This window comes from Martes martes, assembly GCF_963455335.1.
Source record: "Martes martes genome assembly, chromosome: 1".
NCBI classification, from domain to species: domain Eukaryota; kingdom Metazoa; phylum Chordata; class Mammalia; order Carnivora; family Mustelidae; genus Martes; species Martes martes.
The window spans coordinates 141,135,164-141,156,182 of NC_137888.1; the positions used below are offsets into that span (position 1 = coordinate 141,135,164).

A 21,019-nucleotide genomic window follows, 5' to 3' on the forward strand; every position below is an offset into this window, starting at 1 on the left:
TGCAATCCTAAATATAAAACACTCTGTTGAAAAATATGACTTTGTTTTTGTTGTTGTTGTTGTTGTTTCTTTTTTAACTTGGAGGAAAGTTCTGTGAGGTGCAAGTTTTCTCCCCACAGATGAATTCTGCGGCATTTTCTCCCAGGAGCACACTGACAGCCCTGTCATTCTGCGTCTACCACATCTGGGGAGCAGAGCCTTCCCTTGCTGCCACGGCCACAGAACCTAGCACAGGACCTTCAGAGAGAGGCCCTGGAGGGGCCAAGGCATCCTGGTCTTGTCTTTTCCACACCCTTCCAGCAGCTCCCAATCCTTGGGCGTCTGGTAGAGCTGAAGTCCAGAACTTGAACTTCACTAGGAAAACGAAGTCCATTCAAAATGCAGGGTTTTCATCTTTTGGTTGGGTGAGTCTTGGTCCCCCACGGATAGGAGTGATATCTAGAAGATTCAGAAGTGGCAAGAGTTCACTATAGTCGTATATATTTGACTTCACACATGCAACTTCAAAAGCAGTAGCTCAGGGATATATGTAAATAAATCCCAGGGAAGAAAAGATGATTCTAAACATAATAGGATGGGACATTTTTAGAAAGCCACATTTTGCTTAAGTTTGGGGCTAACAGGGTCTTTCTCAAATTATAAACTCTATTGGAAATGATAACCCTTTAGAGAAGAAAAATAAACACCCATTCAAAGTAGCTTATAGTTTTAAACATCTAATTTACATGTTATCAGTTAATTGGGGGGAAAAGCAATGCAAACTGTAGATTTCTTTTTCTCTTGCAAATTTTACTTCACAATGCAGATTTCATTGTTAAAAATGTTAATGTGTACCCCTAAGTATATAAGGAGGATATGTCTGACGTCTGTTCACCCACAGGATTCAAACAGTTTTACTCTCACAAACAACAAGGATAAAATTAAGGCATGCTAGGCTGTCTCCTTCTGGTAAGGAAGCTAAATGTTTATAAATGTAAACTATAATTTAATCATACATCCCTGCAAAGATCGAGAATAGAGCGTGCTTTGGGCTGGCCAAGTTTGTTTTGAGCTTATTTTATTGTCTTTATACTGCTATCTTCCTCTCAACCCATTCTGCCTCCCCTTCCCGGAAGCCTGGAAATGAGGGATCCCCCACTTTGCTTAGGGCTCCTTGATGTTATTTTTGTTTCTGTTACTATTTTCCTTTTCCTAATGCGGCATTTTGTGCCCAAGACAAGCTTCTTAAACAACAGTCCAAGTAGTCTCCCCATTATTTAAAACAGTTGCAGTAACTGTCCCTGAAGAGAGCTAACGGATAATGGCTTTATCCTGAGGCTTTCGGTTTGATGATGGTGTCTCTCTATCCCTAATTAATATTCACTCTGGGACCTAAGCTAAAAATGTCCATGCCAACAGACACATGAAAAAGTGCTCCACATCACTTGGCATCAGGGAAATACAAATCAAAACCACAATGAGATACCACCTCACACCAGTCAGAATGGCTAAAATTAACAAGTCAGGAAATGACAGATGCTGGTGAGGATGCGGAGAAAGGGGAACCCTCCTACGCTGTTGGTGGGAATGCAAGCTGATGCAACCACTCTGGAAAACAGCATGGAGGTTCCTCAAAAAGTTGAAAATAGAGCTACCCTATGACCTAGCAATTGCACTACTGGGTATTTACCCTAAAGATACAAACATAGTGATCCGAAGGGGCATGTGCACCCAAATGTTTATAGCAGCAATGTCCACAATAGCCAAACTGTGGAAAGAACCTAGATGTCCATCAACAGATGAATGGATAAAGAAGAGGTGGTATATATATATACACACACATACACAATGGAATACTATGCAGCCATCAAAAAATGAAATCTTGCCATTTGCAATGACATGGATGGAACTAGAGGATATTATGCTTAGTGAAATAACTCAATCAGAGAAAGACAACTATCATATGATCTCCCTGATATGAGGAAGTAGAGATGGAATGTGGGGGTTTGGGGGATAGGAAAAGAATAAATGAAACAAGATGGGATCGGGAGGGAGACAAATCATAAGAGACTCTTAATCTTACAAAACAAACTGAAGATTGCCGGGGGGAGGGGGGTAGAGAGAGGGGGGTGGGGTTACGGACATTGGGGAGGGTATGTGCTATGGTAAGTGCTGTGAAGTGTGTAAACCTGGCGATTCACAGACCTGTACCCCTGGGCCTAATAACACATTATATGTTTATAAAAAAATTTAAAAAATTATGAAAAAAAAAAGTGCCATGTCTTGGGTTCATGCTTTAGCTCCTGTCTGGGTGTTTGGGAGATGCGTGTAAGTTTGAACTGACTGTCTGAAGTGATAAACTTCAGCAATACAGAAATGATGTATGCAATTCTCTGTATGACCAACATCACCAATAATATTTTGCAATGATGATGACAATGACAATTAAGATGATGACAAAGAGAACGAGAACAGCAGCAGATCTGGGTAGATGCTGGTGACTGGTTGGGGAGTTCAAACCACGTGTCCCATTTCTAACCATAGCGCTAGGGCTGATTTCTGAACTTGTGTTGCGTGTGAAAAATTGCACAAATACTGGGATAAACAAGGTTAACAGATTTCTTACAGCGCATCTCAGACTCTGTGATATGGTAATGTGTGTCAACATCCTCCAAATTTGGAAAACTGTACCTTCAGAGTTTCCCAAATCTATTTGATCACAAAATTTTATTTTTCAGGGAGCATCTATTAACATCTTTGATAATATTGGCTATTCTATGGAACCTATGAGGGAAAATACATTCTTCTGATTCCAAATTCTTGTTCATGTCCAGTAATATTTAGCATCCTCTATCTTTTGACCATGGAAAAATCATCACTGACTACCTGATTTGGTTCATATTTGGAAATATGTGTATTTCTAGCTTGTGAACTCTTAGGTGCTTCTAAGTGTAGGCTGACCTATCTTTTGATAATCAATTTGGAACACCAGTAAACGAGTACTTTAAGCACAACAAAGGGTTATTCTTACTAGTAAACTGTGAAGAGTCTTCTCTCAAGATATAGTCTATCATTGTTATAAGAGGATGAAAAGGGAATATCATGGATATAAGAATGTTTTGTGAGTGATTCACTTTAATTTGGAGCATTTTAAGAAAATCTTATGTACGTCATATCCAACGTATTTTTCTTGAACTTGATCATTTAAACCATGTCTCCATATTCTATGCACAATTCTGAATATAACTGTAAATAACTTTTTGTCTTCATTATTAGGCATCTGATTATCTATTCCTTCGAATAAGAAAATTTGCAATGTCTTTTAATACAGGAGTACAGCTTTGGAAGTAGAAATGTTTGAATTTTTTAAAACTTAGGGATAGAACTGAAAAAGGATAAAAGTAAATTTAAAAATAAGACTAAAATTACATTTTAAGGAAAAATAAGAGCTCTTGTAAGAGCTTCCCTAACTTCCTTACACACCTAGTTTTTCACTGATACTTAGTGTAGTTTCTGCAAAAATAAGAAGCCATTCAATGCTCAAGATCCTGAGTCTCTGAGTATATGCAGACAAATTATGACAAAAGTGACCTTTGCCCCCACCCCAAGCCAAAGGCACTTAAAATAATAAGGAGCTAAGAGTCCAGAACAAAGACAATCATTCTCTCCAAGGAAAGCTGGATGTACACAGCCCAAGAATAGAAAATGAAGATTCCAAGTCTCTCCAGGGAACGTGAGAGGAGAGCAATTAGGAAGATGGTGATTTCTATTAATAATATGCCTTTGGAAAATGAGAATTATTCATCTTTTGGTAGTATTTTGGAAATATATTATCAAGCCCAAAGAGCAAGCAGCTGAATAATCTTATGTGTGATTTATATAAACAACTTGTTGAAATAAGTAAAAAAAAAAAAGGTTGGAGACTGAACAAACCTCAAAAAAGAACCTAATTTCCATATAATAACCTAACAGGATGCTCTTGAGGCCTCTTTCTCTTACCATGGCGAATACCTTTAGAGACAACTTCTGGAATGATTTAAACAGTGGTCACAAGATAGCTTCAGCAGTGGGAAGGAAGGCAGCTCCTTCAGGCATTAAAGGCCAATCTGAGAGAACAAACTGAAGGAACATGGAGCCACAGAGAATGGGGATGTGGCTGCTTATGATCAGTTTGAGGACTCGGTTGTGAGGGGCTCCTTGGAAAAGTCAAGAGACAACTCCCGTGTAGATACTGTCAGTGCCCTCATCCCTTCATCCTCAGCAAGCTGGCCTGCTTTCCAGCTGCCAGCACCTGCATTTCTCTTCCTGAGGATTTCTCTGGCCTCTGGAATCTGTTCCGTTCACCCTTACAGAAGGCCAGAAAGGCCAGGGAACTAACATTCTCTGGGGAAATGCTGCAAACAATGACCAGTGGAAACGTAAGAACAAACACCCCAGGACGGAGGACAAACATCCCTCTGCCCTTGAGTGGGGTGGATACCTGAGGTACATGTTCTAGTATTGGCTCTCAGATTTCCTCAGTGAGACCTAGCCCCGGTCAGCCACAAGGGTTACTTGCTTGAAAATGAAACCTTCATTGAATTATTTCTTCACCCCCCTACCAGTGTTTCCAGAATTGCCTCTCAAGTAAACTAACTGCACTCAAATCTTTGTGGCCAACACTGTGCCCAACAGTAAAATGCAGGAATCAGAACTGGCCAGAAGTGATAAAACACTATATTCTTAGAGCACAAATAGTTTTTATGTTAGAAGATAATACACAGTAAACTGAGGTTTCTTACTTAGGGTAAGCAAATGGCAACACATAACAAGTCCCTCTTCCACAAGCATATCTTAAATTCACCAGAAGTGATTCTTTGTTTAGTTGCATTCCCCCCTGCATTCTATACAAATAATGGGTAGATTTCAGTGATGGAACTCCAAGTTTACAACTCTACTAGAATGGAACAAATGCTTAATTTAAAAAACAAAAACAAAAACAAAAAACCTAGAAATGCTTTTCCATTTCATTATGTTTCTTATTTTTTTCTGGAAGTAAATGATCACTAAGCTATCACCCTTTCTTTTCAACAGAAAAATAGCAGCTGCATCCATACAAAAGATGGGCAACATATATTCTACCCATGGTTGTATCGATCTAAGCCAGATTTACAAAAGTATTTAAAATAAAAGTTGGAAAAAGAAATCTCTGGAATCCAGGATAATTACATCTAACATCCAATGATCTCAACTGAACTTTCACATTTAAAAGAAAACTCTAGATCTCACCTGTTAGATGTAAAGTTGTAATAACCACTTTCCTCTAGGACTTCTTCAATCACAGTCTGAAGTTGAAAAAAAAATTCAGGTTAGTACTGAATTAAAAGCAACAAAATAAAATTGTTCAAAGGCACTACAAAAACCTCACCTGCATCTGTTCATATGTTATTCCCTCCTCCAAGTCAGAGCTGGTACACAGACCTGAAATAGATAGTTTATGGGAAGTCTGACCTTCGGTTCACATTTTCTTAGTTGGACTTTGTTGACAATTACAACTCAACTGTAGTGAAAACAGGGTCAACTTAGTCATGATGAAGAGGAGTACTTCTAAGCACATTCCAAATTACCTTGCTTGGAATATTCAAACGCTTTGTTTCTCTTCCTTTATTTTTTAATTTTTTGCTGTTGTTTCTCTTCCTTTAATAATGGTTCCTTGCGGGTGGCCATCACAAAACAATACACAAAGATTTAGGGGCATTTCTCAGGGTATAAATTGGGCAATTAAGTTAGAGAGGCATGTGTGAGCCCACCCATTTATGTGAACACAAAGGACAGATGAGGGATATTCCCAACACAAATGACCCAAAGGGCAAGTTTTCTGATTTAAAAAACTCTCCTTAAGCTACAAGCAAAACCAGTTAATGTGTGCTGGAAAGAAAATGAATTCTTAGAGGGAGGCAGAAGTAGACAGGGAAAGACATGAAGACCTGGCTCTTTCCATGACTGCCTAGAGGGAAATACAGCACACTTAGTGCTAGGAGGCACTTTCTTTGAAAGGAGGCATACTTTCTTGGCCAGTGTTTTTGTTTTTGTTTTTCTCTTTTTTAAGCAGACTCCCTGCTGAGCAGGGAGCCAACGAGGGGCTTGATCCCAGGACCCTGAGATCCTGACCAGAGCTGAAGGCAGACACCTAACAGACTGAGCCACCCACGTGCCCCTGCTGGGTGTTCTAAGGATGAAAGACTAGCACCTCACCCAACTGAGTGCCCCCCAAAGCAATGTTGGCCAGCTTCTACTGTGATCAATTAACACCGGTGTGTGCAGGGAGGCCCAGGAACCCCCTCCACTTAGGAGAGACAAGAGGGAATGGGTTGAAGTGGAGGGGAGGCAGGAGGCTGATGAGTCCTGGCAGCTCCTCTTCAAAGCTGTGAGCCAAGGTGTTCCCCCAAAGTGCCTGCAGGCTCTGCTGGGTGAGCCTGTAGCCAGCCTGCTAGGACGGGACTTGCCTGCTCCACCCCAGGTTAGCCCCTCCAGCTGCCCTGGACATCTGCCGACTATCTCTCAGGCCACTCCGAGATTTCCACCAGAGCTCCTGGTTTCATCAGAATCGCTACTGTAAGAAGTCTGGCCTACAAACTGACTGACCTGCCCTGGGGTGTTTTTCAAAGCAAAAGACTTTAGACAACAGTTCATCTTGATCTTATGGGTTTCTCAGGGACTATTTTAAACAAAATTCGGCCTACAGGTTGGCTTTATCCCAGGAGTCCGAGACGTAGGGAAAGTTTGAGATTAATACATGAAATGATTTGCCTAAATTGAGGAGTGAGGGGATGGAGAGTCTCCCTTTAAGCCATCATTTCTACCTATATGACTGAGTGATGTAACTATAGTTTGTAGGGATTTGAAAATTATTAAGGAAACTTGAAACCTCAGAGTAGTTTGAAAACCTCTTCTGAGAGTTCAGTTATCATGAGAAGAGCTACATTATGCTGAGCCCCTGCTAATGGTCAAGTACCTTTTATATGTTTACACTGATTCTCATTATAACCCTATAGTGCAAGTACCACATTTACCCCTATTTTATAGGCAAGGAAACTGGGGTTCAAGAGGTCAAAGAATTTGCCCAAGGTCAACTACTAAATGCTGGAGCTGAAATTCAAGTTTAGGCATCCAGGTTTTGAGAATCTGCACCTTTAATCCCCATGCTACATAGTCTCCTTATGTGACATTAATGCAAAAAAGAAAATCAAATTAAATATGAGTGATGTAGATCCCTCATGTAAGTTTCGAATGTTCTCCATTTTGAACATTCAAAGTCTTCATTTCTGCTTTTTATCTCCCTGGATGCTTTTGGGCATTTGATTTCCCGTCATCAGATAAGAAGAAATAAAAGGAAATACAATTCACTCAAACAGATTCTGCTGTTTGTTTATGGCATTAACAAATGATCAAGGAAGCTGCCACAACAGGGCATGATAAACCTCACAGGGAATTTCTATACTCGTACTGTGTATCTCTCCCAACCGTTGCCATAGATAATCAAAATAAGCTCTATTTTTCTTTTAAAATGAAGATAATCTTTTAAGGATAGCTGTTGATCCAAACAATATATTTCTTTATGAAAGTCAGATTTCCTGTGGTGAAGACCATTACCTGTCGGGTCATCTGGGGACAAGCTGTTTCCACCCGACGGGCGATGTAATAAATGGTAATCTGCTGTGAAAAAGTTGGGCTCAATGGGTTCTGGAGATCCCTGAGATAACTGGAACAGAAAAGGCAAATCCACATGTTATTCTACCGTCAGAAGCATATGACAGGAGACCTCTTCCCCTATGTCTCGGTGTGGAGAATTTAGTGCTTGTGGTTTTCAATCTCTTGTAAACAGAGAAAGGCACATTTTCCTTTCAAAAGAACTTCTAAATCAGAGGCAGGCAAATTACAGTGAAAGCAAGGTAGACAATTCCCTGGTCACATGAAAAAAATAAAAACAACTCTGCACTTTATAGGTTTATGAGAGCAAGATAAAAATGGATAGAAAAATAATGGCATAGGCTTGGGACATCAAAATGTTCTTTGTATCAGGTGTATGAGAAATAAACTCAACTATTCAGCAGAATGATATGCTTATTAGCCCACATCATCATTGTTTTTTGTGTATCTCCTCTAACAAAGCCTTCTTGATTGATTGAGGCAAACAAGTTTCTTAATACATTTTTCTAAATTACCATTGTTTAATTTTAATCTCCAAACATTAATCCCCAACACTCTAAAGGAGAGAGTAATTCACTAAATGACAGACTTTATTAAGATTCCAATTGTTTGATGCTCTCCCACAAAGCTGAATTTTTTAAGTGGAATTTTAGGCTGTAAACATTTTGCAAACTTCTTTTACCTTTAATTCCAACCAGCACTTGGGCTGATCAAGTTTTCATGCCTATGTTAATATAACATACTTTGAAAATGTCAATTCTTACTAATAAACCAGAAATAAATGGCACAATTTAGACTATGCAACAGCAGTTACCTTGGATTCCCATATTCTGTGAATGAATTAGAATACACCGTGGTTCAATCACTTGAGAAAACGGGCAGTATTCATTAAGATACAATGTCTACCGTATGACTCTGTAATTCCACTCTCAGGTATACACACAAGAGGCATGAGGACCTCTGACCCAAAACTGGAGAAGACCCAAATGTCTACAGACGGAAAAATAGATAGATAGATTGTAGTGTGTTTATACAGTGGGATTCTGCAAAGTACAAAAAACAGCAACATCAATGAATGTTGAGCAAAAGAAGCCAAAAACACCAAAGAAGAGATAATGTATAACTTCATGTACAGGCATTTTCACAAGCAGACAAAACTAAAGAGTGGCGATGAAGATTAAGATAATGATTATGTTATGGCAGAAGATGGGATCTGACCAGGAAAAGGCAGGCAGGAGCCTTCTTCAGTACCGGAAGTGTTCTACCTAGTGAAGTGAGTGGTGATCACCCAGATGAGTATGTATGTGGAAGTCCACAGAGCTGTACAGGTTCCTCACTGGATGCATTCTGCATCCTATACCTTAATAAGAACATTTCCTATGAATAATTGATCATTATTCCATCTGTGTACTTTGGACACTACAAATACAAATTATTTCTGTGTTTACCGGTCTCCGTGTTGCCAAAGAATACTACACTCCAGGAAAAAACTATGGTTCCACCCTTTGTTATTCTTGAAAATTTATTTTCCTTGCTTCACTGACAACTGATAAAACGAATAGCCCATCTGTAAAATGACAAGATCGTAAGATTGCAACACGTTGCAGTGCAGGAGGATCTGATGGTCACATGCCTTAGTAACATTCTCATCAATGTTATTAGGACGCCACAGAGGTAGGCCTAAGCAATCTACTTCTCATAGCCAAGCTAGTAGGTTGCTCTAACTTTCTTGGTATGTCTTATAATGCTGAGAATGATTTCCTGGTATTGCCTTCCAAATGACTTCAGAAGGGATTGTTTTTCATGTGGTTGGACATAGGAGTAATTTGGCTGCCTGAAACGCTCGTTCTAATTATAGAAACCTTAGTTAGGTCAACTTAATTATTAAATAAACACCTTGGAATCCTAGCTCATTCACAGATAGGAAGGTGTTTAAAGCTGCACAGTGAAATGTGTGAATTGTGAGCTGGGCAGGTCAAAATAGCCATTTTATGAAGATAAGGACCAGTCCTTTCCATTCATTCAAACCTTGAAAAGAGGAGTGTTTGAGGATGTCGGTGCCTCTTACATTAACAGTCTCCTTCAGCTTAAGAACTGCAAATCTTCAGAGGGATGGGCCCATGGATGAAGCTAAGGACTAAAATTCACTGGTCTTGTGTTTAAACCCCAGGTACATTTATTTTTCTTCCAGAAACTTCCCAGAACTTCTTGCAGTTCTATTTTCTGACATAATCTTTCAGCACACCTTTTTTTGCCCCTTACTCTGTATCATGCTCTGAGGGGGTCTTGCAAAACAGAGATGGAAACCACAGGATCTCATATACCAGTGATCTATCCAGCTTGTTAGCACCATGCCGGGCACCGGGGAGGACACAGCAAGGACGTGGCTTGCCATGTGGCTGGGAAAATGGGCTCACGTGCACGAACAAAAAGGAGAATAAACTATGAAGTGTAAAATGAGGTGGGGAGTTCTGAGCTTCCAAAAAGACCAACATGATTTTCAGAGCTCTGTAGCAGAAGCACTGGAGCCGAGCCTTGAAGGATGGATTTGGGTGGATGCAGGGAAGCGAGGCAGACATTTCAGGTGAGTGGAACTTGGGGGCAAAGGCTGGGCCCTGCCTAGCGGTAGCAAGGTGATGAAAGGGTGATGACACTAGTCCATGTTATAGAGGTGAGGGGATCTAGGTTGAAGAGAGGAAGGCAAATGCTGTTCATTAATGCAGTGGGGATTTGTATCAACTCTTATGTGTCACAGATCCAAACAATGAAAACAACCAATGGTGGCCAAAAACTGTACTCTCAGGGGGAGCCTAGGTGGCTCAGTTGGTTAAGCAACTGCCTTCAGCTCAGGTCATAATCCTGGAGTGCCAGGATCGAGTCCCGCATCGGGCTCTCTGCTTGGCGGGGAGTCTGCTTCTCCCTCTGACCTATTCCCTCTCATGCTCTTTCTCTCTCATTCTCTCTCTCTCTCTCTCTCAAATAAATAAATAAAATCTTTTAAAAAAAAAATGTACTCTCAGAGCTTACTTCCTAGTTAGGGAGGACTATAGCTGTGAAGTGTCCATCTGAATCTACGTGAAATTACAACTGTGCGGAATGCATTGAAGGACGGGCTGGTGGTTCTCGGAGGTAATGGGCAGGTTCAACTTAGACAGGAATGGCTTTCCTGAAAAAATGACGTGCTGAGAACTGAAAGAATGGGAAAGAATGAGTCAAGGATGCAGCGGGAAGATCTGGAAAGGCGGGAACACAAGCATTTGCGAAGACTCAGGAGGAGGCTGCATGGTGGACAGACAGGATCTGCGGCTGGTATGAGATCATGAAGAACGAGAGAGGGATGAGATGAGGACCAAGAGATGGGCAGGGCTTGGACCAAATGGGACCGGGAATACTGTGGGGTGATTTGGCAGTTTCTACTTAGAGCCCCTGAACAGCTTTCTGTGTGTCTGTGTGGGTGGGTGCGTGTATGACATGGTCAGATTTCTGTTTTGAAACAATCATTCTGGTGTGATGTGCACCAGCAGTCTGCATGGGCTGGGGACATCCGGGTGGAAGCTCCTGCAAATAATGGGGGCCTAGAACGCTGGATGCCAGTGTTTAGATGGTGAGGCAAAAAACTGGAGGCTTACACGGTTTTTTGGTATGCTTAAAAAAAAAAAAAGAGCCAGTATGTTTAGAAACTCGGTCTGGCAAGATGGATTGGAGAACAGGGAAGTCAGCAAAGAAGCTGCCCAGAGAAGCATTAAGACCTTGAACCAGGTGGTAGCCAAGAGGAAGATCGAATACCCTCCCCTAATAACACTAGTAGCTCCTACAGCCACTTACTGAGTCCTTAAACATTCCAGACACGTCGGATGTTCTGCTTGATTCCTACAACTACCTCTAAGGTAAGCATTATCTCAGGTTTACAGATGGGGACATTGAAATGGAATTTTCTCAAGGGTCATACCTGGTAAGTGGCAGAACCAGGGCTATAACCCAGGGCTTTAACATCAAAGGGCAAGCAAAACTGCCTACGGTGTTAATGACCTACGGGACAAAAGAAATAACATGGAGCGGCTGAACGTGACTGCAAGGTTTAAAGACTGAGCAGAAGGAAAACATGCCTCCAGTGATAGCGATGCAGATGTAGGAAGGAAGAAGGCAGCGAGCCCAATTCTGGACACACCAGATAGGCAAGAAAAGGCTCACCCCGTAGGGGGACTACGGAAGCTACCACAGAATGGTTCAGAGGAGCCCCTATGGCGGGCAGAGGCCCCGAGGTATCCAGCAGTCCTGGGCCAGAGCCGTGTGGGCCCTCTCTTGCCTCTCAAACATTCAGCTTAGAGGGGTTCTCCCATCTTTGGCATATATGTTCTCTTTGGAAGAATGCTTAAGACCCTCTGAACTGCCGTGAAAGGGTTCTCCTGCTCTGAATAAACATCTACAGTTCGAAAGAGACAATGATCGTACACACTTTTGAACCAAAGCCAAGCAAATATTAAAGAGAACAGACTGTATCATTGTTACTACCCCCTCTCCCCCAAAACTCACTCAACTGATTTTGAGCAAGTATTGAGCAATTTTAGCACTTCATTGTTCGATTGAGATTCTAGTACTTTTTAGGCCAAACCTAAAAGAGAAACACAAACTGTAATCTTCATTAAATTCCCCAAACTGTATCTTCTCTTCCATATCATAAAATAAGGTTATCTTTGCTGCAGACCGACTACGCCAATTATTTGGCATCTAATCAGCTGAGGTAGAAAAGAAATAAAACAGCAAAAGTGAAATTAGGGGCCAGAAGGGATAAACATGCCACATCATACGGCACTCACCAGTCCTCTGATCTTTTTTTTCCTTTAGGTTTTGCTTCGACTTAGTTATAATATGTTAAGACATAATATGTTGTCTTATTTTTCATCTTTTCTAAACTTCAGCTCTTTTTTTTTTCTTTTTTATTAGGTTTCTGTAGGCCACTTTGTTAACAGACATGTCCGGTATTTATATCCCTTTTCTCTGATACGGAAGCGCCCACGCATACGTACGCATGGTGCCTTCACAGGGATGGTCCATCATCATGTCCATGGGATGCACATCGCATCCCCACCCCCAACCCTACTTCCCCCGGAAGCAGCCTTGCTGCCCTGCTGTTTACATTTCCACCAAAGATCGTGTTTAGCAAAGAATTCCATAACTTAGCAAAGGCTGGCAAACCACTGTCCTGTGCTATTTCCAACCATGAGCTCCTCCTCCCAGGACCTCCATTCAGACACTGAAGGTGGTATCCAGGGAGAAAATGAACAATGGCCTAACCCTGCTGGGTGGGAGAGCCCTGCTCTAGGAGCTTCTCCACTCTGTCCAAACAGGTTGGCGCTGGGCACTGCTGATTTATGATGCCTCCATGGGGCCCTGACAAGGGCTAGGCAAATATAAGGCATAATTATTATGTGCATCAAGAGACATTAATTAAAGCATGAAGAGAGGAGCAATCTGCTAATTGGAAAAGAGCCGGAAACCTAGAGTTGGGAATTAAAGAGACTGCCAGCTCCTGAATAAGGTAAGCTTGACCTTGCTGATCTGAGTTGAAGTACAGATTAGGAACCAAAGAGAAGTGCTCATCTTTCCTTGCAGTTTCTTTATATAAGAACAAGGGTCATTTTTCCTGTACGATTCCCTAGTCTGGATTTCCTGCTTATCCCTATGGTGTCATTTCACATGTTCTCTCGTCCCATGTATCTGCTACTCATGCGTAGCTCGAGGTAGAGCAGGGGTTGGTAAATTTCTTTGGTAAAGGGTGAGATAGGAAATACTGACAGATTTACAGGCCGTGTACTCTGTGCCATGGCCACTCAACTGTGCCTACGTGGTGGTGGATGTGACCACAGACAATATGTGAGGGAGGGCTTGTGGTTGTGTTCCAGTGACTTTATTTCCAAAAACCATATTTAGAGGCTTCCTCGGATGCAGATCCAAGCCTTTAGCAAATATACTTCATGGATGGTACTGCACATCCATCAGGAGCCATATAATGTCTGGCTGCCCCTTTTTTGTGACATTAGCAAGCCACTGGGGTGGTGTCTAGACCCATCATTCCATTAGAGGCTGCAGAACGGCAACGTTTTTTTATTCCTCTAGTTCTTATTAGCTGAAGGACTACTTTAATAAGAAATTTCCCCTTTGGGAACCTGGGTGGCTCAGTGGGTTAAAGCCTCTGCTTTCGGCTCAGGTCATGATCCCAGGGTCCTGGGATCGAGTCCCACATCGGGCTCTCTGCTCAGTGGGGAGTCTGCTTCCTCCTCTCTCTCTGCCTGCCTCTTTGCCTACTTGTGATCTCTGTCAAATAAATAAATAAAATCTTTTAAAAAAAATAAGAAATTTCCCCTTCATCAATTTAGTTACCCTGGGATAGAATTCATAAGGCAACGGCACAATAAATGCTTGATTCGTTCCTTTTGTAAATAATTTTCAAAGTAAAGAGTTGGTTACTTAGCATCCTCCAAAGGAAACCGATGAAGGATTTTTCTTTTTCTGTCATGAACTCTTAGATTTAAACTTTAGTTAATTCTTTCAATCCATTGCAGTCATTATTCTTATTGATGCTCTAATTATCCAATAGCTAGCCAGTAGGAGCCTTTTTAATTTGGTGCCTGAGTCCTTTTGACACATCCTCAGTAATCCTTGATGGCATCCTCACTACACGATCTATTATGTCAAGACATTCCACCTAATTTAGTCCCTGCTCTAGCTCTTCCGGCAGTCAGCTGTATCTCCGAGGAGGCACGAGTGCTAAGGGAGCTCACTGCTGCTTGCTTAGTTTCGAGACGACTTAGTGAAAATATTAGGATTATGTGCATTTTTAAAAAAGATTTATCATGAATTCATACTCATTCATACTGGGATCTCCAATTCTAATTTGAATTAATATATCCCATCTTGTTTCTGTTTCTCCTCTCTCCCATGCTGAAAATCTTAGTTTCCCAAAACACTGTACAATTACTCGCATGTTTTATTCCCCTCACAATTTTTAGCCAAGGTTGAGCAGGTTGGACAGAAGATCAGCTTAGGTAAGTCATAAATAAAGAGCTTAGTTTCTTAGGAAACGGCTTTTCTATTCTTTCACTCTTCTGTATATCCTGCTGGGTCTCGGGCCATTCATCAGAAGGCACAATCACCCCTTAATGATTCCTCAAACTGGAGACATGGACTCCCTGGATCTCAGGACAAGTTTCAGAGGGGAAGGTGGAAATCAAGTGCATTTTATGAACTATCACTGCTTGCTTCTTCCACGGCCCTGGGGTGGGTGACTATTAGTCAAAAAGGCTAACTGGCCACTCCACCAAGATTATACAGGGGATAAAAATCCATTTCTAAACAAAAATTGTCACGAACAAAAGATTAGACCAGAAAGGGAGAAAAACAGAGGCCACAGACTCTTCTCATTTGTGTTTAAATGAGGGCAGGAGGGCTTCTTTTTATATCCATATAAAAATATATAAATATGGTATATGTCAATGTATGTCATATAATATGTTATATATATCAATAAAGAATAGACCCAATATAGACTATATTACACAGAACTTATTTGTCAACATAGAATATATTCTGTATTCGACGATCATACATTGAGCTCTATCATGTGCCAAGCACCATGCAAGACTGCAGGTAATCAAAGATGAACATAACACTCCCACTGATTTTGGGGGCAACAAAAATGCAAGCTAGATAAAAAGCTATTTAAAACACAACAGTGTGAGGGACACCTGGGTGGCTCAATCGTTGGGCATCTGCCTTCGGCTCAGGTCATGATCCCAGGGTCCTGGGATCGAGCCCTGCATTGGGCTCCCTCCTCAGCGGGAAGCCTTCTTCTCCCTCTCCCACTCCCCCTGCTGTGTCTCCTCTCTCACTCTGTCTCTCTCTGTCAAATAAATAAATAAAATCTTTAAAAAAACATTAAAAAATTTTTTATAAACCACAATACAGTGAAAAAGTGCCTGAAGCACAGAGAAAGGGGAGATTAATTCTGAACAGGGAAAATCAAGGGAGATTTTTATGGAGGAGCTGGCCTCTCAGTTCAGTGGTGGAGAATAGGAAGCATGTTAATATTCCAGGCAGAAGATCAGTTTCCGCACAGAAGAGGAGGCCTGCCTCCACGATCAGGAGGGTAAACACCATGATAGTATGAACCACCACAGCTCGTAATTATCAGAGAAGGGGACCATGGCATTCCTCACAGGAGAATTTGAACTGCCTCTAAATGACGCTGAAAAGAAGGCTAAGTCTATGCCCCCTTGGGTTCCCTCACCCAGGCTCCCTGAACGCCCTCGAACACCTCATTAATCCATTTTCATTCCCCAAACCAAGGACAGAAGGTAAGTGCTCTAAGAGAGGCTGCCACTGTACAGGGGAAAGCCAACAAGGCAGGCGGAGCCATTTTAACGGAAGAGAATCTTTTTTCTATCAGGAGAGACAAGAAACACAGCAAGGAAGGGATGCAAACCCTTGCACCTCAGTAACAAAAGAGCAAGCGATCTGTTTTAAGGACGTGCATGGGTGGAAAATCACAGCATTGGGGAAGAGTTGGAGGCACCTCTGTGCATCAGACAGCCTGCTGCGGGCACTTTCATCTCTTAAAGCTGGGATTTCTATTAAAATAAATTTGTGTACAAACTGGATTATTCTGCATATCATTTTAATAAGAATATTAAAACCTAGCAACATGTAATATTTTCATGGGAGATTTGCGCCTCTGTCTTCCTAAAACATATTTATTGGTACTCACGGTACAATATGTAAATATCATAAGACAAATATCCACAGTCTCATCCACTTGTTTCGAGCTCCTTGAGCTTTGTTTCTGGGCCTGATCTGCCAACACAACCCGTGAAAGGAATTGTGCTTTCATCTCTGATGAGGCAGGTTTCTGTCTTGTTTATCTGCCACTGTTATCTCTTTTCCCATCTCCTGTTTGTGTAGCTGCAGATACCACAGAGGGAAGGCAACAGAGCAAACACACTGTTTGCATTTCTTACCAAAGAGTCCATCGTACTGCCTGAATAAGGAGTATATTTATGCTCAAGACTGGATCCAGGAAAGGAGAAACTTTAAAGAAAAAAGTTCATTGGCCATGTGACTGTTTCAAAGTTTAAGAAGATGATAAAACAGATGATAGAGAGAAAGACAGACAGACAGATAGATAAAGACAGATAAATTAAAATGGGAGCAGGCCCAAACGGCTTGGGCCTCAAGTCTTTCCTGGACAGGAGAAGGGGAGATTGTGACCACCTCCAAGGGATGTATGGAAACGGCTGCCAGCCAGGACAAAGGGGTCTGTCATCAAGTTGTGCTAAATAGAGATAAATAATTTTCCTTCTGTCTGGTTGATTTAACTTCTCTGTGATTTAGATTTTGTGTATGTGAACAGAAATATTTACTAACACCCGAGGTCTAGGAGATTACAGAATATCGAAGATGGAAAGAAGCTTAAAAATACAGTTGGCTCTTGAACAACATGGGTTTGAACTGCATGGGTCCACTTATATGTGGACTTCTTTTTTTTTTTTTTTAATTTATTTATTTGACAGAGACCACAAGTAGGCAGAGAGGCAGGCAGAGAGAGGAGGAAGCAGGCTCCCCACTGAGCAGAGAGCCCGATGTGGGCTTGATCCCAGGACCCTGAGATCATGACCCAAGCTGAAGGCAGAGGCTTTAACCCACTGAGCCACCCAGGTGCCCCTTATATGTGGACTTCTTACAGTATAGTACTGTAAATGTATTTTCTCCTCCTTATGATTTTCTTAATATTTCTTATTTCTAGCTCACTTTATTGTAAGAATACAGTATATAATATATAACATACAAAATGTGTGTCAATCCCCTGGTTATGCTATTGGCAAGACTTGTGGTGAATAGCGAGCACTTAGTTAAGGTTTTAGGGAGTCAAAAGTTATACATGGATTTTCAGGGAACCTGGCTGGCTCAGTTGGTTAAGCGGCTGACACTTGGTTGTGGCTCAGGTTGTGATCTTATGGGTCATGAGATCAAGCCCCAAGGCTGGCTCCACACTCAGGGGAATCTGCTTGAGATTCTCTTTCTCCCTCTGCTCCTCCCTCAACTTGCACGTGCTAATGCTCTCTTTCTCTCTAAAATGAATATATACATATATATATACACACACATATATATACACATATCTATATCTATCTATCTCTCTCTCTATATATATATATAAAGACTTTCAGCTGTGCAGGAGCAGGGGATCAGTGCCTAGTCCCCATGTTGTTCAACGGTCAATAGTGGTTCATTCCACCCTCGTAGGTGATCAAAATCACAGCTTCAGATGGTTAAACAACTTGTCCAGAGTAGCACAGCTCAATTTAGAGGCTTGTTGGAGAATGTTCTAATAAAATATTGGGATAGAATTCTCTTTAAAAAGGCTAAATTATATTTTTTAATTAAAGATATTTAAAGACATTTATTCTTAGGAAAACAAGTAATCATACCGAAAGAACTTCCTATTAAGCTTCTGAGATGACGGCCACAGAAATAAAGGTGAGAAAATCAGAGGCAAAGACATCTTCAGTTTCATATCATAAGCAGTGCTATGGTCTGAATGTTCGCATCCCCTTAAATTCCTGTGCTGAAACCTAACCTCCCAGGTGATTGTATTGGGAGGCAGGGTCATTGCAAGGTAATTAGGCCATAGGACAGAGCCCTGGAGTGCTCCTACAAAAAGTGCTCTTATGAAGAGGTCCCAGACAGTTTCCTTGCCTCCTTTGCCAAGTGGGGACAGAAGTCACAAGTCTGTAACTGGGAAGAGGGCTTGTACCAAACCTGACTATGCTGGCACCTTGATATTGAACTTCCAGCCTCCAGAACTGTGAGCGACCTCTGTGGTTTATAAACTCCCCAGTTTATGGTGTCTTTTTTATAGCAGCTTGAAAGGACTAAAACAATGATAACATCCTTTAATAGAGGATAGAGTTTAAAGTACAAAGCAGAGAAGGTATAAAATTTAGCTCTTCTGATGTGTTTTTGTTAGCCAGAGAAGAACTCCTAGGTGTTGAATACTGTACCTTTTTAATTTCAGATTTCAAATTGCAAGGGTTACTCTGCTGGCTGAAGAGGGATTTCTTGAATCTCTCTATAACCCTTCTTTTCAAATTGTGGTGCAAAGCTGGAGGAAGCTGCATAAAATGAGAAAACAATTATTATAAGCAAATTGTTAACACTGCACAGATGACTCCCAGGAAGCATTCACTGAGGGTCAGTGTAACAATATTAATTCAAAGGGACTAAAAAAGAATAAAAATTCTACTTCAAATAGCATATGAGGTGTGATATTGTTTCATTCCATAATCCAAAAGGAATACGTTACTCTTCTCTCTTTCAAAAGGCTCCTTCTATTTACCCTATTGTTCTTTCATTTTATTGGTATTATTCTCACATAACAACATTGCACCTATAAATTGAATTTGGTAAAAGAGAGACTTCACAAGGAAAGATGCATTCTAGCAGATGTTTAGTGCTTACGTCATGCCCAGAATTCTGCTAAACACGGGAAGCAAGGCATTTGTCCTGATGGATCTGATACTTTAGAATAGGAAGTACATATCTGCATTACTATGGAGTCCTATGTCTGTCTGTGGATGCTCCTGAATATTCACATAGAGGGAAATTGGATTATAGGGACCAGTTTTGTCAAGAAGAAGAAAATGAATGAGCGAGCATACACTGGGGCTGGGCCAGGATGAGCTGGATTTAATAACTTAGTAGGAAGTCCCTTTTAAAATCTTAGAAAATATGGTGATTGGATGAAACTGGGGATTTCAAAAATTGATTTTGTAGTGCTTTGCAGTTGACTTTAGACAAGGAAACCAAAGATCCTGAAAAGCACAGAGGGATGAAGTAAAGTTTGGAAGAAGGGTAAGAGAGCAGAGAAATAGGGTCAGAATGATAAAGGGTTTCAGAGTGCAAATAATGTCTGGTTTGTTTAAAATATGGAGAGGACCTGGAAGGAGACAAAAAAGAATCATTAAGAACAAAGATGGCTAAGTGGGAAGGAAAACGTGGTGGTAGGCGCTCTTAAGAGTAAAAGCAAAACCAAACAAATCAAATGAACAAATAAAAAAATAAAAAAAAAACCAAGACTATAACTCAAAGTTTACATCAAATGAAAGAGCAATATGGTAGTGACAATCATTTACCCACCCCTACTCCATTTTTCTATACTCTCTTATAGCTTAGGTTTGGTGCCCTGTGACTACTTTGGGCCAATGAAAATTGTATGTGTCATTCTGAGGATGACGAAATGCAAAGCCAGTATGTTTCCTCCATCTCTGCCCACCCTGGGCAAGGAGCTTGGGTTCCACCCATTCCAGATGGCATAGCCACAAGGAAGAGGGCCACCTGACCTGTCTACCTTTAGCTAAGTGAGACATAAACCTCTATTGTATCAAGCAAAGAGATTTTGGGGCTTGCTAGTATAATATAACTTTCCATATCCTGGTTAATACAAGAAATGTCTATTCATTGAAGTTTCATGAAGCAGGGGAATGTATAAAAGGTACTAGAGAAATGAATAGGGTCAATGGGGGCTCACAACAGCTGACTCTATAGCCAAAGAAAAACTGTTCATCAGTCTAAACACAATAGAATATGGGACCCATTAATAAGCACCGTAATGCTGTGAGCAGAGAAACAACATAACTGAAATGTGCTTTTACAATGCATCTATAATCCTAGTCAGTCCTTTGACTCTGTTTGAGTCAAAGCAGGTTTAAGTACAGAGGAAACAAGACTCTACTGGAGGGTCTGAAGCCCTTTATTATACTGAAAGGTTCTGTAAATTGACAGCACTGAATCTCTGCTGAGCTCTTTTTGTGTCAATAATATAGCATTCTTGTCCCTTGCTCCAGATGTAATCACTCTCCCTATCCCCAGCAAACAGTCATAATTATTGCTGTCATTTTACATAAAATTAAAAGGGAAATAAAGAAATGTGGAGAGAGAGAGGGAGAGAGAATACAGAGAAAGATTTCTTGGCATTAATGAGCAAATTGTCGGAAGACAGATGAGAAGGAAAATGAGTACACATGATATATGTGTGCATGAGAGATTAGCAAAAGGGAAATGAGGTTAACTTAAGAGGAGGACCAGACAATGAAGAGAAGGGTTATTTGCACACTTTCCTAGCAAAGGAGTTGGTTAGAGTTGAGAAGGGATGGGAGAAGCGCCTGGAGATAACCTTTGGGGATTTGGTAATTCCCTACTGTTTGACACTGGAAGTTGCCACTTCCCAAAATCAAACACCAGAGGGCAGTGTTGGCCCAGGACCGTCTAGTTGTCTTGCGTGATTCTAATTGCCAAG

General features: G+C 41.1%; 1 protein-coding gene across 8 annotated transcripts in view; it reads right to left on the reverse strand.

The window, feature by feature from the left end:
* Nucleotides 1-389: 389 nt before the first annotated feature.
* Nucleotides 390-21,019, reverse strand: part of NEK10 (NIMA related kinase 10) — a gene marked incomplete at its 3' end in the record, with an annotated part of 201,020 nt that continues 180,390 nt past the window's right edge. For all 8 annotated transcript variants that reach the window (XM_080824601.1, XM_080824599.1, XM_080824596.1 and 5 more), the window contains 5 exons: nucleotides 18,726-18,836; nucleotides 7,612-7,720; nucleotides 5,387-5,439; nucleotides 5,248-5,303; nucleotides 390-438 (listed from right to left, as the gene is read on the reverse strand). In XM_080824601.1, the coding sequence (XP_080680727.1) occupies nucleotides 390-438; nucleotides 5,248-5,303; nucleotides 5,387-5,439; nucleotides 7,612-7,720; nucleotides 18,726-18,836 (378 nt within the window). The remainder of the gene's footprint in view (nucleotides 439-5,247; nucleotides 5,304-5,386; nucleotides 5,440-7,611; nucleotides 7,721-18,725; nucleotides 18,837-21,019) is intronic.